Raw genomic sequence first — 20,635 nt, 5'->3', positions numbered from 1 at the left:
AGTAAAGAACATCAAGCAAATGGCCCAGAAAGTGGGTTACACGGTGGATGTAGCCTACCTACTGGAGAAACACTCAATAAAGTTTTTGTTGCTGATTTTTGGTCTGGAACATGTTTTTTCCTATCTGTCCCTGCTGCTAGATCCTAAGCTTTGTAAAGATATTCTGAAAATGAGATTGGGGTATAACAAAGTACGCAATGCAAATGATGTCTGTGTGTGCTCTCTTAATGTAAAATGCTCTCTATGTCATATTTTGTTGGATTGCACTTTTTACAAGGCTGCTTGTATTCAATTCGATTTGATAAGCTTTATTTCAACATGTAATGTCATAAAAGCAAATATATAAAAACAGTAGGGAATAAAATTCATATCATAAAAGTGCTAAATGCAATATCAATAGAGTAAGAGAGCAATAGCATTGCAGCATACAACACAATAAAATTAAGATGTCTAATACAGATATACCATTTCTACTCCATGGATTGCTTTACTGCCTTGTTCTTGAGTCATAAGAATGTAAAGACTTTAATTACAATGAATATGCTGACATTGAACAAGCTTATCAATCTAAAACAAAGACCCACACAAATGTGCAATGTATCCATCTCATCCTAGAGAAATTTCACAAATCATTCCACTTACTGCTTTAAATATGACCATGTGACCAATAACCTCAGGCAGTTGGTTTGTGGGACTTCAAGAAAGGAAATCGATCAAACCCTCGTATTAAGTTTCTAAGACCATTCATTTTTAAATATCAGTTTCCCTAAGGTTGGATGGAGCGGCACTTCTGCCCCAGATGCAGCTTTATGATGTTACAGTGGGAATTGCCCATTTAATACTGTCAAATAACCAGAGTTGTTAAGATTGTCTAAGCCGGTTTTGATTGCATTAGTTTACTGTTTTTATGATGTTTTATGAATAATTGTCCCGATAACCTTATTGCTAATGATTGACTGGGCTTTGTGGGCTCAATTTAAAGTCTGCATCTCCATGTGCGTTTGAAGCTCAACACCATCCAATGTACAGTTAATCACACAATTCAGTTTACACATAAGATCTCTACCCAATAGATTAACTGGGTTTGAGTCACAAACTAATGACCCTCTTCAAGGGGATCTATCTTCACAGGGACTTTAACTAGGACAGGGGTAGGTTTGGGACTTCTAGAGCTCTCATAGTTGAATGGGTAGTGGAGGTGTCAATGAGAAAGGACATCAAATGACCATTCACCTATCTATCCACATATGCACCACTCTGGTCCACCTCAATCATTGAGCCAAGCATGCAATTTTCCACCCATCTCAAGCATTGTCATTATGATTGATCAGACCCTGAATTTCCTGGGAAACGATCAAAGACTGGGAACTGTTTGAAACTGTCAGAATTTGAAAAGGATTCTGTTGAACTCTGAGGTTCGGACTTACAATAAATCTCTGATTATTTAGATTATGCTGCATTAATGGGGCTTGTGGCATACTAGTGCCTTGAGGTTTTGGCATTTGCATATTATGAGCTAGAATAACATTCACTTTAGGCATTTGGCCATCAAGCTGAATTTGATTCGGGTTCGATCTGCATTCTTGCTTCCAATTGCCCAACGTGTTACATTAAGGAAACAGCATGGTTTTCTTTATCATGGCTATATCCATTCCTCAATTAGGCTCAACAGGCATTCCTCCTCCTCTATCATGTGGGACACCATTCTCATTCGGTATCAACTGACTGCCACCTTGATTACCAACACCCTGCATTCTAGCACCAATTCCAGAACCAGGATTTGCCATAAACGCACCTTTATGAAATCCCTTCTGGGCTAACTTTGTTTAGCCACCATGAATTTCTATTTGACTTTCTTCTGCTTTGCTTACAAATCAGCACAACAATAGTTTGCATATTGCAAGATTTCATCTAAGGTCTTAGACTGCCAACAAATCATATTTTGCTGAACATGCAGGCTTATCTTTGGGCCCAAACCAAGAACAAAATATTATTAGGATTTTACCATTCTATGTTTTCAAAGCCATTATCCTGATTGAAAAACATTCATGAGCTTCTCATAATATGCATGTTCTCCCTGGTGGAGAAGAATGCTCTCCTGTGCGATATTTATGAAGGTTGCAGCACTGAAAATTTTCCATTGTATGACTCATGACAAGAGGGCTGACGGCAAGGGTTGCGTACATGTTTTGTGTGGTTGGTTCTTACTCTGCGGGAACCGTAGTAGGTTCTATCCTGCTGAGTTTCATGTTCTAATTGTGTTTCACTGTCTTGTGAGACGTTATGCTTCTTTCATTTCTGCTCTTAGAGTTAAGCTCTCAAATAAACCCTTTTCTCCTGTTGTTACCCGCTTTGTGAAATACATACTGTCAGTAACAAGGAAATTAACACTTGAATAGTTGAGCTAGTAACATTCTCTGTGACTTTAGCACAATGTATAAGCACAATGTTTATTTTTGTCTGATAGTCTTTTTGAAGTGGGTCGATAGTGCTATTGTATTTTGATTTGAATGTTACATTGTATTTATTATGCAATGGTTTTGAGTGATCTAAGGCATTCATAAGTTGATTTGATTTGAGTCTCAGCTGCACTTAAATGGATGGATCCTTCACTTGAATTAAGGATCACCCTCAACAGTTTAATAACATATCTCTATCTGTGAAGAACATTTTGCCCCACAAGGTTGACGGAGAGCAGTAGATTTGCAAAGGTTTTATTAACAGATTAGCAAATTGAGGCAATCCGCAGATGAGTTTGGGGGCTTCCGAGGAGTAAGGTGCAAAGTTGAAATCTGGTGTTCTATCCGTTAAGAAGAACATCAGGGACAGCAGGTCCTTGAAGGCCAATATTGTGCAGGTGCCTGATGAGGATGAGGGTGAGGCTGTGTAAAATGCTACAGGGAGGAACAGGAGAACGAGGGCTGCAGTATCTCCACTGTCAAGGATCATGCAGATGCCGTCTGTGGCGGTGATGAGTACTGTTTGTGTTCTGTGGTTGGGCCTGAATCCGGACTGCAAGGCATTGAGGAGCTGGCGGTTTTTGAGGTGGTTGGTGAGCTGTTGGTTGATTTGTTTCTCTAAGACCTTTGCTGGGTAGGGTAGGAGGGAGATGGGTCCGTAGTTAGAAATCTTGACTGGGTAAGCAAGTGGTTGCTTGAGCATGGGCATGAAGGTGTCTGGGAATGTGGCTGAGTTGATTGAGGCATTTACGATATGTGTTAGTGCTTCGCTGATTGGAAGGAGTCCTCTGGTGAAGGGGTGGTGGGAGCGAGGGTCAAATGGAGCCTGAGTGGATGATCATCATTGAAAGCAGTTATTTCAAATGTGGTACTGGTGGGAAGCGAGGTCAGGGTTCGGTCTTTGACTAGTGATGGAAAGTTGAGTTGCAACAATCATGAGGTCTAGTTGAAGGTCAAAGTTGCTGTATATGGAGATGATTTTGTTACAGTTGAATTCTGAGAGATTTTTTCAAAGGTCTTGTGTGGGGTTGATATTGTTTGAGGCGGAAGGAGGTGCAGTGAAATCTTTGATGATGGCAAAGATCTACTTGCTGCTGTTAGTGCAGGCATTGATGTTATCTGAAAGAGTAACTGTGTCACTTTCTGTTTCATACCTGAGGTGGTTGCATCTTAGAGGGGATTAAAAGATGTCTTTATCTGTGATTTCTTGACTTGTTCTCCATTTGTGCTCCAGTTGCTTGCAGTGGCGTTTTGTCAGCCGGGGTTCCTCTGTGCACCAGCTGGCCTGTGGTCAGGGTCTTGCTGTTGGGTTGCACTTGAGGGGAGCAAGGGTGTCAGCACATGCGGTGGTGCAGCTGTTGAGATGTTTGATTTATTTCGGCAAGTTCCTGGTGTGCTCTGGCCAGTGTGCGGAAAGGGCAGAAGCCCCTTCCTCTTCTGTGATACTTTTCCGTCTGCAGTTGGAGGTTCCAGTGGTGGTAGGGCTGCGATGGAATCCAAAATCCTCCCTTCGTCACAGACCACAACTCTTACTACCATACTCAATCAATACATTCACTGGTGGGGCCCATAACACCAACATTCACACTTCACTGGTCTGTTTGTCTCGGGAGATGATTATTCCAAACGCTGACATGGAAGGAATGCCTTATAACCTAAAGAAACCATAAATCTGCATAACTATATTTTAACACATCTTATACCAGACCTTCTAAATATCCCTTCCATGTGTCTCTACGGATCTGTGTTAGTTGCGGTTTGGCAACAACTAATATCCTTATTACCTTAAAATTTGAACATTTCTCATAAATAAACAACGCAACTCATTTATGATCAATAACAATTAATCTTTATCTAAATTAATACGATCTGGAAGGAAATATTATTCAAATCACAAATTACCATATTTACCTATTCTGGCTAAATGTCGTCCTCTAAGTCAATCAGGTTGTCTCGCAGCCTGCTACAGTCCCACAGATGGGATAGAGACCATAGGAGCGTACCCGTCAATCAATGCCCATCTAATTGGTTCAGTTCATCAGGAAATTGGGCATCAATTCAGTCCGTCAAAGATTCAGGGAAACAGCTGTCCTGCAGTGTCACTGTCCTCTCCGTCAGCATAATGTCAGGAAATCAAAAAACGCTCTCTACCCTCACTATTCTATCGATTTTATAGGAAAATCAACATAGGATTGTAACAAATATCAATTTTAGACAGTCCACATTGGTGGATCTGGGGTCAGACGGTGAAGTTCTCACATTTTTTCTTAGGTTAGATCATTCCAATTGTCAGTTCCGGTTTAAAGACAGTTCATTGTTCATCTCAGCTTGGCACTGCTCCCAGTGCTGCCTTGGTGGGTACACTCTGCCTGAGGTCAGGAGAAGGCCACTGCTGTTCTTTCTTGCGCAGGCGCATTTCACCCAGAACCCTCGTGGAGCGTCGTCAGTCACGTTAGGTACAGGAGGCAGCCATTTTGTGGCAGGCCCAAATGGTCAACTTAAGCAAAGGAAACACAAAACATAATTAATACATAGAAATGACTAATAAAATGTTATTCCCTCACTAATACCCATATGTGTGAGTATTTATCTAGCGAAAGCTAGACTTAAAGCGATTTATACTTACTTAATAAAGCACAAATCACAAATACATCACAAAAGCAACATATGTCATACAATATTCTAATTATCTATTATTAGTATGCGTACATAATTTAGTTTACATATTAATTGAACCATGCAAATGCAAATCCCACGTGTAATTCATTTATTAGTAAGGTTGATAAGTATTCACTGCAAACCAATTAGTAAAATTACTATTAGTTAATTATTCAAATTAATGTAAACATGCAGAATGGGGGGTTATACAACATGTTTCAATACCCGCTCCAGCAGTGCGGGATGGGTATGTTGAACCTGCAAAGGGTGTGATCTGTCCAGGTCATAGATGCTGGCTTGTTGACTGTGATGTTGCTGATTGAAGAGAAAATCGTGTCCAATAGTTCTCCGACGGTGTGAGTGGGTGCAGTAATGTGCTGGATGAGGCCATGGTTTACAAGGTTTTCAGAGGTGCCATAGAAGTTGGGTCAGTGTGGTCTTCTAGTTGAATGTTAAGGTCTCTGAGGAGGATGAAGGTTCTGGCACTGATGATGAGGGGTGTGACAAAGTCCCTGATGTCTCTGGGTAAAGTTTGAGCAGGGTGCTGGTGGTCTGTATATGAGTATTCTGCCTAGGAAAAATGTGGCTGTGATGTTTATCTTGAACATGAGGTTTTCTATTTGCCTGGTGGGGGTGTCAGTGTAGGTGCTGCTGCATATGGTATCGTTACACATGATAGTGACTTCACCTCCAGGGTTTTGCTGATGTTCTTGCCGAGAGATCTTTTAGCTATTGGGGAATGCTGTAGCAATGTCTGGTGCAGAGGTTGGATTTAGCCATGTTTCTGTGAGGAAGAGCCGGTCAGTAGAGCAGTTGTGCAGTAGGTTCCATATCTCAGTGGCATGTTTTATGAGGAAGCTGGTGTTGAAGACCATGCATGCAAGTGTGGCATGTTCTGTGGGTGTTTTTTGGTCAGCATGAGTGTGAGAGTGAGTAGTTGGCTAGTTTCTGTGAATGTGAGTGAGTGGGATGCTGTGTACTGTTTGTGAGGAGTAGTCTGTGTAGGGTGTGGGAGAGTGCACGAGAAATTACAGGAGGTGCATGTGAATGTATTTTCATGTTGTGTGGTGTGGGAGCAATTCAGAGCACAGAGGAGCATGGTAGGGTAGTAGTGAAGAGGAGGAAAAGCAGGTTTTCTGGTGCTGGATGCAGTTCAAACATGGAGGGGTGAGCTTGCCTTTGGCACGCCCTTGACGTGAAAGTGGGGTGTACGCTAAGTGAGTCCTCTGCACGTCCGTGCTGCAGCCGCCACTAAGCAAGTCCTAGGGGGTACACTGATTTACTGCCATTTCCAATGCATAATTCATTAATTATCGGAAAATGTTCATATTGGGTATTTAGTGCCATGCAAATTGTGTTGGAGTAAAAACTTCTCCTAGCTTTATGGTTGAGGATACATTAATAGAAAGTGTGGCCTTATGCAATACAAGTGTTTATGTGTGTTGCCTTTCAGAAGGGGGTGGGAATTGTTCATCTTGGTTAGGCACTATGTAAAATGGTCTAATTCATCAACATGCACATAAATCTCTGTGTATGGGGAACAGTGCTCTCAGGCCAAATAAAATGTTGGATTCCTGTAGAGATATTCATGGGGTTTTAGTGGACTAATGCAGTTTAGTAATGCATCTCTTATCTATCTGGAAAGCCAAGTCTTCAAACCTAATTGCCATAATTTGGTTTTATAGACCTAGTCATAATTCCAAGCAAGCATGTCTCAAACATTAACATGTTGTTATGTGCTGTGATAGACTCAAAACAGTCATCTCACGGCAGAACCACAACGTATGTAGAAAGTCTGATGTACCAGAGTGACACCTATGGGAAGTATCTGGCATATATGTTTATGTAATCTCCTCAGTGCCAGGAATGTGCGTTGTAGGACTTTGTTTTATCAGTTTGAATCTCTGATTTCTAGAGATCATAGCACATTGCCCCAGTGTGCGTCAATCGGGTTCTTGATCAGGTCAGCATTTCATCCCTCTCTCTCAATGAGTCTGGAGATAGCTGGGTTATCCCAAGTGCAACACAAAAACCTGGTGCACTATCAGTGCAGCTCCTAAAGGCAGTACTCTGGAGGGAAGAAAGGGGGTCCAATGGACCCCACCAGACACCCTCATGCAGGTGGGTGCAGTCACTCACTGCATCTGCAAGGGGATTTCTCTCCCCTATTAAAATTGGAGGCAGTTTGCCGCCTTTACTTTGAAGAAACCGCTCTATATTTAAATTGAATGTGCTGCGCCAAGAGCTGCATGAGTTCGCTGTTACCCTGGATGCAGCACATTCACAGTTATATGGAGCACTCTCCCTGATGGCGCATCTATTTAAAGGTGTGCCGGGGTGTAAACATTGGAAGTACATCATATATGTACAGCCCCTGGCGGCATATGTTTAGGGGCTGTAAACCTGTTTATGGCTTAGTGTTGGCCCCTTTGCTTAGGCCTTTGTTTTACCCGATGGCATGGGTTAGACTTGCCCTTCTTCATCAGGAGAATCATGAATTCAAGAAGGCCTTCATCTAAATTTATTAAATTTATTAGAGATTGGGAATTGATGTGGGGGACCTACATCCATCTTGTACTGCTAGAGACAAAAGCTAACCAATAGTCATCAAAAGGAACCTGGTTAATAGATTATTGTTAGACCCAGCAGTTTTTGGCTGGCTGGGATGCATCGAAGCCAGACATAATACACAGTCATAGTTAGGATGAATATAATACACTTGTCCGTTAACCTGTACCCTCACTTGGGTATTTTGGTACAGAGCAGTCAGGCTTATCTTCAGGGTCAAAGTGCTAAGGTTTGGCACAACAACCCCCTCGTACACTACAAAAAGACTCCCCACCGTATGTATAAAACACGGGTCTTTGTATTACACACACATTGAAATCAAAACAACATACACATTGTATATATGCTTTACGGTTATATGCAACTGTCAAACTTTCTCATTAGCAGCAGAACAACATGAACATATATGTACTGGTCATAGGTATTCACTTGCCCGTTATCCCCTCACCTTCATAAGCAACAACAACTCATGTGAGTACTTCCCCGTGGTGTTAACAATCCAAGCAATCCTTTCCACAATAAAAGCGACAGAAACATATATGCAGCCAGTTCAGAGGTTTCCACTTTCCTGCTTACACATTAGCAGAAAACACAACATCCCAATATTGCACACCCGTATAAGTGTAATGGTCAAGAAATCACAGGTTTCGACTCAGACCCTTAGCCACTCAAACTACACGAGCCAAGGATTCACGTTGTACCCACTGGTGACACTTTGATTAGATTGTCGGGACCACCTACAGTGGAAGGAAACGTTTTCTTGGTTCTGTCTTTCCAGATTAGGCTTTCAGGCACCCAGTGGCACCTTCATGGTGGTGAGATCACTATCCTCCCCGTAGGCAAAATACTGTGATATCAGAATCTTGTACGCTTCCAAATTAGGGAAATGTTTCCTCTCAGGCGGTGGTCAAGCTGCAGTTGCTCCAGGCAGCCAGCAGTGGGTGCACACAAAGCACAACAAGACCCCTTGACTCCCGTCACAATATCCTCAACAACAGAGTACCTTGTGGTGTGGGTCTGGGGGGAGGGAGCCAGCAACCTTGGATTAAGCCACCATGTCAAGCACTGTTGTCATCCCGATCTGGAGGCTGGAGACAGTCTAGGTTTCCAACTTGGGACCCACAGACTTAGCACATGTCCTCCAACACCCCTCAGACACCACACAATATGGAGTGCAAGCTAGCACAGGTTTCTGGTTGCAATCACAGGTCCCTCGGACTCAGCAAACATCCGCATCACTTTTGAAACTCCTCACGTTCTGGCTCCCCAGGTGATCTTTACAAGCACACTACTCTGCACAGAGTGATTACGGCATACGTCAGGTGATCACTTCCACCTGTTTCCACAGCACCCTACGCAGTCCTTGTGATCTTGTGGAAATGGAGAGATCCTTTCTGTCCCTGGGATCACGTGGACAGGAGGCCAGCCAACTGGCCCTTGGAGAGTGCTTAGGGACCCGGGCCATGACAGTTGGCAATTAACTGCAGGCCAGTAACATCTAGAGAAAATCCACCAAGTTATAGTCCCACCCTGGAGCATGACAAGCCCCAGGCCACCACAGGTCTGTGAATAATCCAGTGGCAGTCCCTCCTGCCCCAATGGTTCCTCTTGTCAAGCCTCAGTAGTTATATCCACAATAGCCTTTGAAAATGAGATCAGCTAAAAAGGCCATCTTTAAAATGTACAGGCCCTCTCTAAATGAACACACCATCCAATGCTGTTCACTACAAGTGCATGAAGGGCACCTGTGACCATGCTCTGCCTCTTCCTGACACGCATCCTGCTCCAATGTAGCGAGAAACATGCAGAACCATGGCAAGTAGTTTTTTAAATGCCAAGCCAAGTAACAGTAACCTGCACACAAAGGTCCGCCAGGACAAACCTGTGACACGTTTGAAGGGCACAACCAGTGCTGCAGGCCCACGGAGGAGCATTTGAGTTACATGTTCTAGGTATATTTCATACCCGTAGACAAGGGACTTAGAGTCAACTCAAATCAGCCAATCATGTGTACACCAATCACCAGTATGTATCTGATAAGCACAGCACTTTCGCACTGAATGGCAGTGTCAAAAGCGCTCAAAGTCCCAAGACTACCACATAGATCAGCGGAAATCCAGGAGGGACAAAAGCAAAAAGTTGTGGGATAGCACCATAGAAAGTGCAATTTCCAACAATTATCCTGAGACAACAGTGGTCCCCTTAATCAAGGAAAAAAATATATACCTGTGCATATAATATTGTGGACGATTATTAAATAGTGGAAAATTAGAACCTGTGTGAAATGTGGCAAATAAATCAAAGAAATTAAAAAAAACATATTTGTCATTCAAGAAAAGCGTTGATGTAGAATGCACGATCACACATGGGGTGTGAAACAGTGGAATGATGGCACATGATGCATCAGCTGCTTAAAACAAAAATGCAATATTTTGTAAATATATCATTATGATAAATGGGAGGAGTTATAAAATATGTTGGCATGTTACACATAAAAATCAAGTTTTCTATGAAGCAAGGGTCCAGAGATTATGCATTGAAGTTTAGCTACTAGTATCCTGAGTCCATGGGTCTTATCAAGAAGGGAGGGGCAATGTGGAAAAGGAATCTCCTTTGCACTGTAGAGAGGGAAGGAAATGAGCGGGACCTATACATTTTCTGCCCTTAGTCTTTAGTCATTAGTTCATGCTGGGAGAAGAGTTTCTGTGGTCCCTGCAGAATTTGAGCAATCAACATCAAGGGGCTTATTCACAAGCCCCTTGCGCCGCCGATATGTAACTTTTTCCATATTAAAAGTGATGCACCGGCGGCGCAGTGGGCTTGTAAATAAGCCCCAAAGTCTCTAAGAAGCACAATTGCAGAAAAGAAGTTGAGGTAAAGATATATCCTGTTTAGGATTGCTAGAATTACAGCATCTAGATATACTGTGTAAGGATCCGTTTACAAAGCTGCAGAATCTGTAGTCCGAGACGTGTCTACTCCACACAAAGGGGTCGATTCTGATCTCAGTCGGAAGGGCTGCGAATCGCAGTTGGCTTTGCCTAAACTGACCCGGAGCCCTTGTTTTTGAGCGAATCGTTCACAGTTCCGAACAACCACAAACGATGCCTGGAAACCCTTAGCGCTGACCGAATCGGTTCCGGAAGTCATTCAGATAGATAGAGCCTTTCCAGAGCCAATTCCTACAGCTCTATGGATTCGGTTTCTGAGCGAGCAAGTACGATGAACGATTCAGACAGCCTTCGAATGATTTGGACAGAACAAAAAGGCTGCTGGGATTGGTCTTTTGGAGCCTGTAGCAGTCCCCCCTTCACCCAGGGCCCTCCGAATAAGGCCCATTGGTGTACCCATGGGTCCCCTCTTCCCAACCATGCACAGTGTGCCTTTCACTACGGGGTGCCCACCACAGTGTGAACGATTTCCCCCAACCACCCGTTTCTTCAAGGGTGGCCTTTGTTCACGTTCGGCACACAGGCTCCCATTGAAGCCAATGGGAGCCCCATCGAATCGTATCGGATGCATCTAAATGTATTGTACTCGTTCGGTCGGACTCCCCAAGATCTGAGTCGTATGGAAAGCATTCCGGACCCAAGTTGTTTGGTATGATTTCCGAATGAGATAGGAATCAGGCCCTAAGTGTGAATTACTGGGGTCACTGAGCTACCAAGGACATTTGCTGCACGATGATGGAAGGAACCTAGGTGTCCTCACGGGCCATTTTTTGGAAGGGTCTCCTCGTCTTTTAACCTTCCAGGGATATGTGGATAATCCCATAATCTCTCCCATCTAAAGTTTGCTTTTCTCCTCCCCCTACAATAATGGCCATTAAAGGGATGACAGTAGTTGTGGTTGTAGTGAGGCTGTAGTGATGACAGAGGTCATGGGGCCACTTGCTGAACTGACAGCAAATGAGGGACGTTAACATGTAGAAGGGCACTTGTGATGGTAGTCACCTGCAGAGGAATGTGTTGATTAGTATGTGGCAAAGGTGCCTATATCCCATTCAGCCAACTCCTGTCCATCATTCTTGACTGTCAACTAATAGGAATGTATCACTCATGACCCATCATGGCATTACCAATGCAGGATTTACAGTCGAATTACTATTTTACTTGAACTGTATATGTCATACAGTAAGTTTTAGGTTTTAAATGCAGGTGAAGCCACACAGTATCGTATTTCCATGAAGTTTCCACCATGAACAATTCTACTGGTGATACCTGGAGATATGTGCACGGATATCACCCTTGGCTCAAGCACTATTGTTTAAAACTAGGTGCAGATACTGTTTGCGGTGAATATGGTCGATAGTATTCAGTACAGATGAGGTGCAAAAACATCACACATAATAGACCTTTGTGATTAAGCCTTGTATTTGTTACATTCAATGGTAATTGGGAGAGCTCAGCCAACTCATGATTGGCCCTATAGCGGCAAATACGCCCAGAGCTTTTTCAAGGCGAGATGGACCAATCAAAACTTAGAACAATGGCCATGAAGTATGGCAAATAATGGTGTGTGGCCAATTGGTCGAATGCACGAGTACAATTCTCAAGGTGAATGTTACTGAAACTGATAATCACTGGTCAGGAATATGAAAGCAGGGGGTTGTCATCGTCCATGGAAAGCGTTGAATGCATTTCAACCATTTGCTCACTGGGAGACAGACCGCATGAGATGCTTTCCACTGGCCCATTTTGTGCATTATAGTTGATAGTATGTCATCTATAATGACCCTATTATGGTGTGACAGCTGTATCATGAGCCAATTTTGTAATTTGAAAGACTCAGAGTAATGAAGATTACTGGTAAGTAATCAAGGCATTACTTTTTTTGTCTGTCTTCCTCATCCCAGTCCTCACAGAAATTAGCATATACCCAAGCCATTAAACGGGATTAAATTGCTCAATATAAAAGACAAAAGAGTCTGAATAAACCCCATATTAATATATTTCAGAAAGTGTTATCAAAAACAAAACCTATTCATGGACTGCTGAAAGAACCACAGATCAAAAAGAAGGGGAAAAAAACATCTATCCACCATCCTCAATCTGCAATGAGAGATGAATGTGTGCAGTATCGACCAGGTAGCCATTACACAAATGTCCCTTAGAGAGGCTCCTTTGAATGTCATCCACAAAATGAATATGCCTGTGATGGACTAGCCCTAAACACTGGAGGATACAGATGGTCCTGTCTTTGGATATGTCTTGGAAACAACCATTCTGAACAAACCACATATAGTTGCAGTCGTTGAACGATGACCTTTGCTGGCTAAACCAAGTGTCACAAAAATAGGTAATCCCCCTTCCTAATGGAAACTGTCGTTTCCAGGTATATAGATAACATGCAATGCATATCTAGGGAATGCCAGGGTGTTTCCTGGTCGAAAGACAGGGACAGAAAAAAACTGAAAGTATCAGGTAACGGTACAGATGAAAACAAGAGGAGATTTTAGGAATGAAAATTGGACCAGGTCTTAAAATTATTTTATCATGAAAACATCTTATAACTGTATCATCACAAAGAAAAGCTCCTATCTCTCCCAATCGTCTTCCTGGTGAAAAAGCCACCAGGAAGAAGTACTTTAGTGTCAAAAACATCAAAGAATATATAAGAGAGGGGCTCACAGGGAGACTCTAGAAGGCCGTTTAAAACTAGAGGCAGATCCAGTGAAAGAGCCAGGGAATGGATGACCGGCTTCGTAAGCTGAAAACCCCTAATGAAATGAGAGGCGAAAGCATGAAATTGAACTAGAGTTGAAGGGCCTTGATGACTGCCCATTGACTTCAGGGAGTAGAAACCCAACAACAAAAAAACTTAAATACCCAAGAACTCCCCCTCACAGGAGAAAAAAATCCTCAAATTACAGCATCTGCAGATTTTCTTATATTGCCTTTTGTAGATATTCAAAGTACTCTCCTCTCTGGAATTCTGGATGTAGAAAGCCACCTGTGGAGAGCAACCAAATTCCAAATGTCTTAACCTCTGCATTTCTCCAGAACCCTGGTAAAAAAGTGTTGTACTGTTCTTTCTGGTAAAAGAGGAAAACTCAGCAGTGAGGGATTAATTGGAAATATCCAAGTAGGCTGCACTGCTAGATGGAAAAGAAAAGGACACCAAAGATACTGATCACATGATGAAACCACTAGCAGTGCCTCCACTTTCTCGTCTCGGATCTTGCACAGTATTCTGTTGATTAAGTGGATTGGGGGAAACATGAAAAGAAGACATTTGGGCCACTGGAAACTGATTGTGTCTATCCTCAATGCCCCCGATCTGGTTGGAGGAAGCAGAACCTGAGGAGGAGCGGATACTATGCGGAAGTGAATATATCCACTCAGAGGACCCCGACATTTCTCACAATATCCTGGAACACCAGTAGTAACAGTGACATGGAACTCAAAGAGGGGAATATATGGCTCAGGAGGTCTGCATGACAGTTCTCCCTCCACTGATGATCTATTCCTGTCAAAGATAGAAGGCTCTGCTCATCCCAGGTGCCAATCTGGTCCACCAAGAAGGCTAGTAAGGGGGCCCAAATGTTCCCAGGATGATTCATGTAGGCTGTCATAACCTGATTGTCTGCACAGACGTGCACAGCTTGATCCTTGAGAAATGCCAACAGAGCATTGAGGACCATTAAAAAATCCTTCCAATTGGACAAGGACATTTGTTCCTTTCATTGAACATGGACACTGAACAGAGTAATGGTTAATTGTCACACCCCACCTCAGACTGCTTGTGTCTGCAGTGATTGCGACCAGGAGAGGGAGAGCTAAGGATACACCTCTGCAGAGGTGATAGGAAAAAAGCAGACTTTGCAGTTTATGTATCACATGAGGATAAATCAGAATCAATAGCCCTTTGATCTGAGATCGTGGTTTCCAATGAGACAGGAGGTGGTAGACTGAGGGTGAGTGGCTATGGGCCCCAGGTACCAGATAGAGAGCTGCAGCATATCTCCTATCTCCTGGCACTACTTGACAGTTCTGAAGCTTTCAGAGGCATGACGTCAACTTCTGAAATTGTTATTGAAAAGCATCTCTATAAAGTGCAACTCATGGACCAGCACCACATGTGATTTGCTGGTTAAGAAGAAATTTGTGGTGAGAAAGGCAGGTGCACACTTGCTTTCCCCCTTCTAGTCCCTTAGTAAAAGATATATTGTACTGTTCTTCAGGTACTGGAAAACCAACATTCCATGAGAGTATAGGTAACCCACCAATGGAGCCAAAGTCTTAGTGAATGCCCTTGGAGCAGAGGGTAACTCAAAAGGAAGGACACAAAATTGAAGATGCTGACTCATCCCAAAGACCCTCAGAAATCTCTGAGAGATTGGATTCATGAAAATATGGAGATAGGCATCTAAAAGGTCTATAGAAGCTAAGAACATGACAGAAAGCACCAGAGGAATAATGTTCTGAAGACTCACCATTTTGAATCGTTGATACGGAATGAAGAATTTTACATCTTTCAAATTCAGAACAGGGCGGTACTCTACTCCGTTTTTCTGCACCAGAAACATCAGAAAATTACAGCCCTGACTTCTTTTGTGTTTGGGCACAGTACCCGCTTTGAGAAGGTTTAGAACTCCCTTGCTTGATTAAGGCCTGAAGCTTGGCTTGATTGTGAGGAGATGGGGTCATGATAAAAAATATGTATTTGTCATAAGGTCTATTGGGTAGCATTCGTTTATGAGTCTTAACACCCAAGCATCCAAGACATATGATTGCCAGGCTGTGAAGAAAGCCTTTATTCTTCCTCCCCACTATGTCCGGATAGTCAGGACTTGGATAATGTCAGACTAGTTGGTGGGATAGCTGGCTGCTTCTGTGATTTATTGGAACAGGGAGTCCTATGGTCTCCTCACCTGCTTTGAAAGGACTGGTTGGAACCTCTGGAAGAAGCCTGACCAAATGCTCTTTGCTAACCAAGCTCTCTGGTGTCGGGTGCGTCACTGACCTGGAGAAGAACCCGAACCACAGGAACGAAGAGAAGCTCCCCACACTCCCAGAGGCAGCCTATCTATGAAGCTTTTATATCTACATACAAAAGGCTCACTGAAGGAGATGTGGGGAATACACTCAGGACCAACGAACACCTCTTGATTCCCTCAACGAATTCAGGACTTCACGTCAGAAGGGAAACCATAATTCATAACCTGAGAAAAGGAAGAGAAAAATATCCCTTAAAAGTATTCCACTCTGATATGCTATCTCTGACTTAAGTGAGTCTTAAACGCATATTCTGCAGACATCAAAATTCCACTTACCAGCTGTATGTTTCCAGGAGTACAGTACAAAGTATCCAACTGCGTACAAGCAGCTTCTGTGCTCCTTCACACTTTGCTTTAGTAGATAACAAAAATATTCAAGGCAATCCAAGTCCAGATAGCCAGTAGCAAAAAATTGTTAACTTCAATCAAGTTCCAAATAAAATTATTCTCCACTCAAGAGAGGTCGACGCTTGTCTCTAAGATTCAAAATAAAAGGCTGGACAAAAGCAGCCGCAAGCCAAATTCATTCACAGCCGCCAAAGGGGGACAGCCGCGTCTTACGAGCAAATGCTGGGTAAACAAATGAAACACGTCCGCGAATAAAATGCGGAGGAAACTCGGCCGCGAGTCATAGGAGACGGACGCGGTCGAGGTTACAAACAAAACAAATGGACACGACCGCGAGTTAAAAAAAAAAATACCGCGGTCACGAGTTAGCTATTAACAAAAAAATAAACTGTGCACACAGAGTTCACAAATAAAAAAGGGTACCGCTTGATCTCGGAGTTTGGAACAGGAACTCCACAAGGAATCTTCTGGGCAAAGGCGAAGACACCGGTCAGGATCTGAAAGCCAAGCAAGGGCTCACACAGCTGACTCGCATTTAACAGTTAAGGGAGCGTGTGTATACTCTCTCTCGTCCTTCCAGCAGCATGGCAAGGGAATCTCTATAAAGAATTGTTCATGTCTACAGAACATGCCCTCCCTCTTCACTTGCTATACAGTATTGGGGCCATTTGATAATGCATGAAGCGTGGGCTCTGACATCTGGCCCTTGAAGGAAGGTGCATCAGGGTTAACAATTTAAAATTCTCAAAGGATTTCTAGACAAGTCCCACTAGATATATGGACCAAAATGTTTCACTCCAGAAAAAGGGAGAAATCTTCTACGCAGTGTCTGCCTGGCTGAGATAGAATCTCCAGTCAAAGATGATGATAGAAAGAAGTCTTACTTTTGCTACTCGATTATTGACAGGTTGGAATTGCCACCTTCTCCTAGTTGTAGTTTTTCAGTAAGTGCTGGAAGTCCTGAAAGAGTGATTGGATCATGTAAGTTGTACATGCACCTGCTGAAGAGAGTATAAGATCTCTTTGTTGCTCCTTCCACCTTCTTATCATCCGTATATGGGGAAGCTGCAGCTTACAAAATATTATTTCTGCTTGACGCTGGACCACCCGTCAATTAATCAATCTTAACAGATGAAGAGAACTGTCCAATCATTTTTTTTATAGAGAATATTTCTTCACCAACAACCTTGATAAATTGTTCTTTTAAATGTTTGTTCATTCTTTGGAGAGTAATCCTCAAATGGGCTTATATGTAGGCAAGGCGTCTGGTTCATTTCTTCTGTACTGGCAGAAGAAGTCATTGACCTCCATCAGAACTGCGACCTCAGGAAAATAGAGACTATCCTTCAATGTGCTACCAATTCCCTCAGCTCAGTGCACTGAGCCTTCTGCTCTTTGCAGTGATTAGAATCTATCTCCTGAGAAGTAGATACCTTAGGTACTTTAGTTGCTGGCCACCATTCATGAGGTGCAAATGCTGCATCCACCAGAAACACCAAAAGGACAATGATTTACAAATATATGATAATGAAGTAAAATGAACAAAATTGTCTTGTCATTAATGTCTTTGGGTCAATAATTTAGTGACTGTATGTCTTTCTGAGTAGTGTTAAATGTTACACCATGTATCATTACAGTACATTTAATCACTTTGGGCCCAATTACGACTTTGGCGGTACGGCGTCCACTCATCCTGCCACTGCACCGCCAAAGCCATGGATGGGCCACCCGCCAGATTAGGAGTTTCCTCCTGGATGGTGGCTTTTTTTGGTGTTCCCACAGAGGTACATCTAAAAATGGGCACCGCAATGGGAACGCCAAATACAGTTCCTGAATGGCATGGACTGAAAAGTCCATGTCGTCCAGGAACTGTCATGCATGTACCAAGGGGAGCACATATTGTGTCCCCCTGTGTGCATCCACAGGATGTAGGGCCCCCTTTGTTTCCTGTCTGCCAGGGTTTTCATGGAGAAGAAAAAGAACAGGTATAAATTAAGAATCTTGCAAAATTCCCGCTAGGGATTTTTGCAACTGCTAGCATCAGACACTGCCGCGCCATTTCGTACCTGTTGCATTCCTTAGTGATTGTGCACATTATTTACAGATTTGCCTACAGGTGTCTTTTTAACCCATGATGGACTGTTGTACTACCGTGTGACGCATTCACTCATCAGTTATGTTTGCTTCCATTATCTAGTGCTCTGCAGATCACTGTTAGTTGCACACACTAGTGATTGCTGCCCTCATAATTAGTTGCTCCGTTTTTTTTCATCAAATTAGATTACTAAATCAGATGCATTCACTCCAGGCACGCAAAGCATCACAATGCCAAGGGAATTCTGGCATTCCTGTCAGTAAATGGGTCTGTTACCAATGGAGCACAAGAAGAAAATCCTGTTTAGATTGGCCTGGGTGAACTTGTAATAACACTGCGTAATTTTAGGAATTTTGCATTATGCTTACTACAAAAAATTCAGTAAATACACCAATATTCTCTGCAAAAAATAGAGCTGGAGCAACATGAACAACCAAAACATGAGTTGCTGTTGTTTGTAACATTTATGTTTTTAGTGCTTTTTTAGAACAAAATGCGTCCTCGCATCATAAATTGACGCATGGATGCATTTTGCTCTACAATATAGTGCTAAATTACAGATTTGCAGTATTGAGCATAATTTTGCGCAATCCTCAGAAATATCAAATAATTATTCAAAAGCAAATGAAGCAAATTTTGCACAGACCTAGGGCCCTATTATGGACAGGGCGCACTTTCCCTGTTTGCATCCTGGCGCACATTAAAACAGGTACCCCAGGCACATACAAGGAAAGGGTGCCCTATTACATAGAATGTGCTGGCCTCAGGGCAGCCGCAAGCTTGTGCTGCCCGGGACAGCACATTCATCTGAAAACCTAGCGGCTGCTTTAAAGCCTCTCCATGTTTTCACAGTACAGGTGGCACCCGCCTGCACTTTGAAAGGGGATTAGAGATTCCCTTTCAGGCGGGTGCAATCAGTGACTGCACCCGCCTGCAAGGGGATGTCTGGGGTGTCCATTGGACCCCCTTTCTCCCCTTCAGAGGGCTGCTCTCAGGGGCAGGGCCGGACTGGCCGTAGCGGGCACTGGACAATCCCCAGTGGGCCGCATAGGTGGGGGCCGGTTCTGGGCCCCTGGAGGCCGTTTTTCTTACAGGGCCGAATCATCCCTGTAACAAAATCAGCCAAAAACCGGCCATGGCAAAGAGCTCGGCCACACCCCCAACCACCCGGGGATGGGGGGGGGGGGCGGCTGAGCACTTTGTCGGGCCGGTGGGCAGGTTTTGGTTCCCAGTCCGGCCCTGCTCAGGGGGCGCACTAACAGTGAGCCTCCTGAGAGTTTCTTTGCCTCTGCCCTTGTGTCAGTAATAGCGCATGGGTGCAGAGGCAAAGTGTTTCCCTCATTTACATGGGGCACGCCCCCATGCAAATGAGGGAACTCCCGTGAAGATTGCGCTTGTGCTTTATGTGCGCCTGCGCTATCGGTACTACAGAAGGGGCCGCACAAATGTCTGCGACCCCTTCTGTAATACCAAAGATACCCAGGGGTGCGCAAAGCGGGCGCACATGCACTTTGCGCCCCCTGGGGCACTTTATGTAATAAAGACATTGTGATTAATACCGGTAGAACTCTTGAGTTACTCCAATCCAGAATGTTGTAAGTTTGTGAATCTTGTTATGCCTCCTCATCTCTGCCTGCATTGCCAGAATGTAAAGTTAAGTAACTATAATCTTTGGTTTATTTCCTCTAGAGTGTGGGAAACCAGTGGTTTCCAACCGTATTGTGGGCGGACAGGATGCCGTGAACGGGGAGTGGCCATGGCAGGCCAGTGTGCAGGTGGACCAACGGCACATTTGTGGAGGAGCTCTAATCACCAATAATTGGGTAGTGTCGGCAGCACACTGCTACTACAGGCTGTAAGTAACATTGGCATGACTTTAAAAACCCTTTCACAATCACATATTCGACAGTTTGATGAGCAACTGACTGGGTGATGGAGGGTACCAGGTTCAGGGTACATGTGGCCACTGCAGGCTTGGAGGGTCATTTGGGATTTGGCAGAATGGGAGGACGTCTATACATTGGCAGTGCTCCTGCCCTGATAGTTTGTGGCTCACCCACTCTACTTGGAGTGAAGGGGAGGGCTGGATTTCTGATGATGAAGTTTTGCCGGGTCTACATTGGGAAACGTCTGACATAATGACCTAGCCATCGGATAACCATTGGGTCATACTGACAACTGCCCCCCGCTCCCATTTAGAGTGGTGCGGCCATCATTTGGTGTCTCTGCCTAGAGCCACCATGTGAGTCATGCTTGTCCCAGACAGAAAATCTCCCCATGAGCCCCATGCACAGGGAGAAAACTCTCTGCATGTGGGGTAAGTAGATGTTTTTATTTTCTTAAAAATAAAAAGAAACATTACATTTGTGGCGCCGACTTGGGAAAGCTTCACTACTCACAGTGCAGCATCTCCACTGAAGGTAGAAGGAACCCTGCCTTCCTGGAAGGGATATCTAAGTATGGGAGATGGCTTCCACCAAGAGGCGGAAGCAATGGCCCCTACCTTCT

At 43.7% G+C, this 20,635-nt stretch overlaps 1 protein-coding gene across 1 annotated transcript in view; it reads left to right on the top strand.

Annotated features, from left to right (window-relative positions):
- Positions 1–20,635, top strand: part of LOC146811664 (serine protease 33-like) — a 254,445-nt gene that overhangs the window by 101,492 nt on the left and 132,318 nt on the right. The window contains exon 3 of the mRNA XM_085618638.1: positions 19,817–19,982. Within this exon, the coding sequence (XP_085474764.1) occupies positions 19,817–19,982 (166 nt within the window). The remainder of the gene's footprint in view (positions 1–19,816; positions 19,983–20,635) is intronic.

The sequence above is a fragment of the Triturus cristatus genome, chromosome 7, assembly GCF_964204655.1.
Source record: "Triturus cristatus chromosome 7, aTriCri1.1, whole genome shotgun sequence".
Taxonomy (NCBI): Eukaryota; Metazoa; Chordata; class Amphibia; order Caudata; family Salamandridae; genus Triturus; species Triturus cristatus.
The sequence above is the reverse complement of the archived record's forward strand: the minus strand, read 5'-3'. Positions and strand labels throughout refer to the sequence as shown.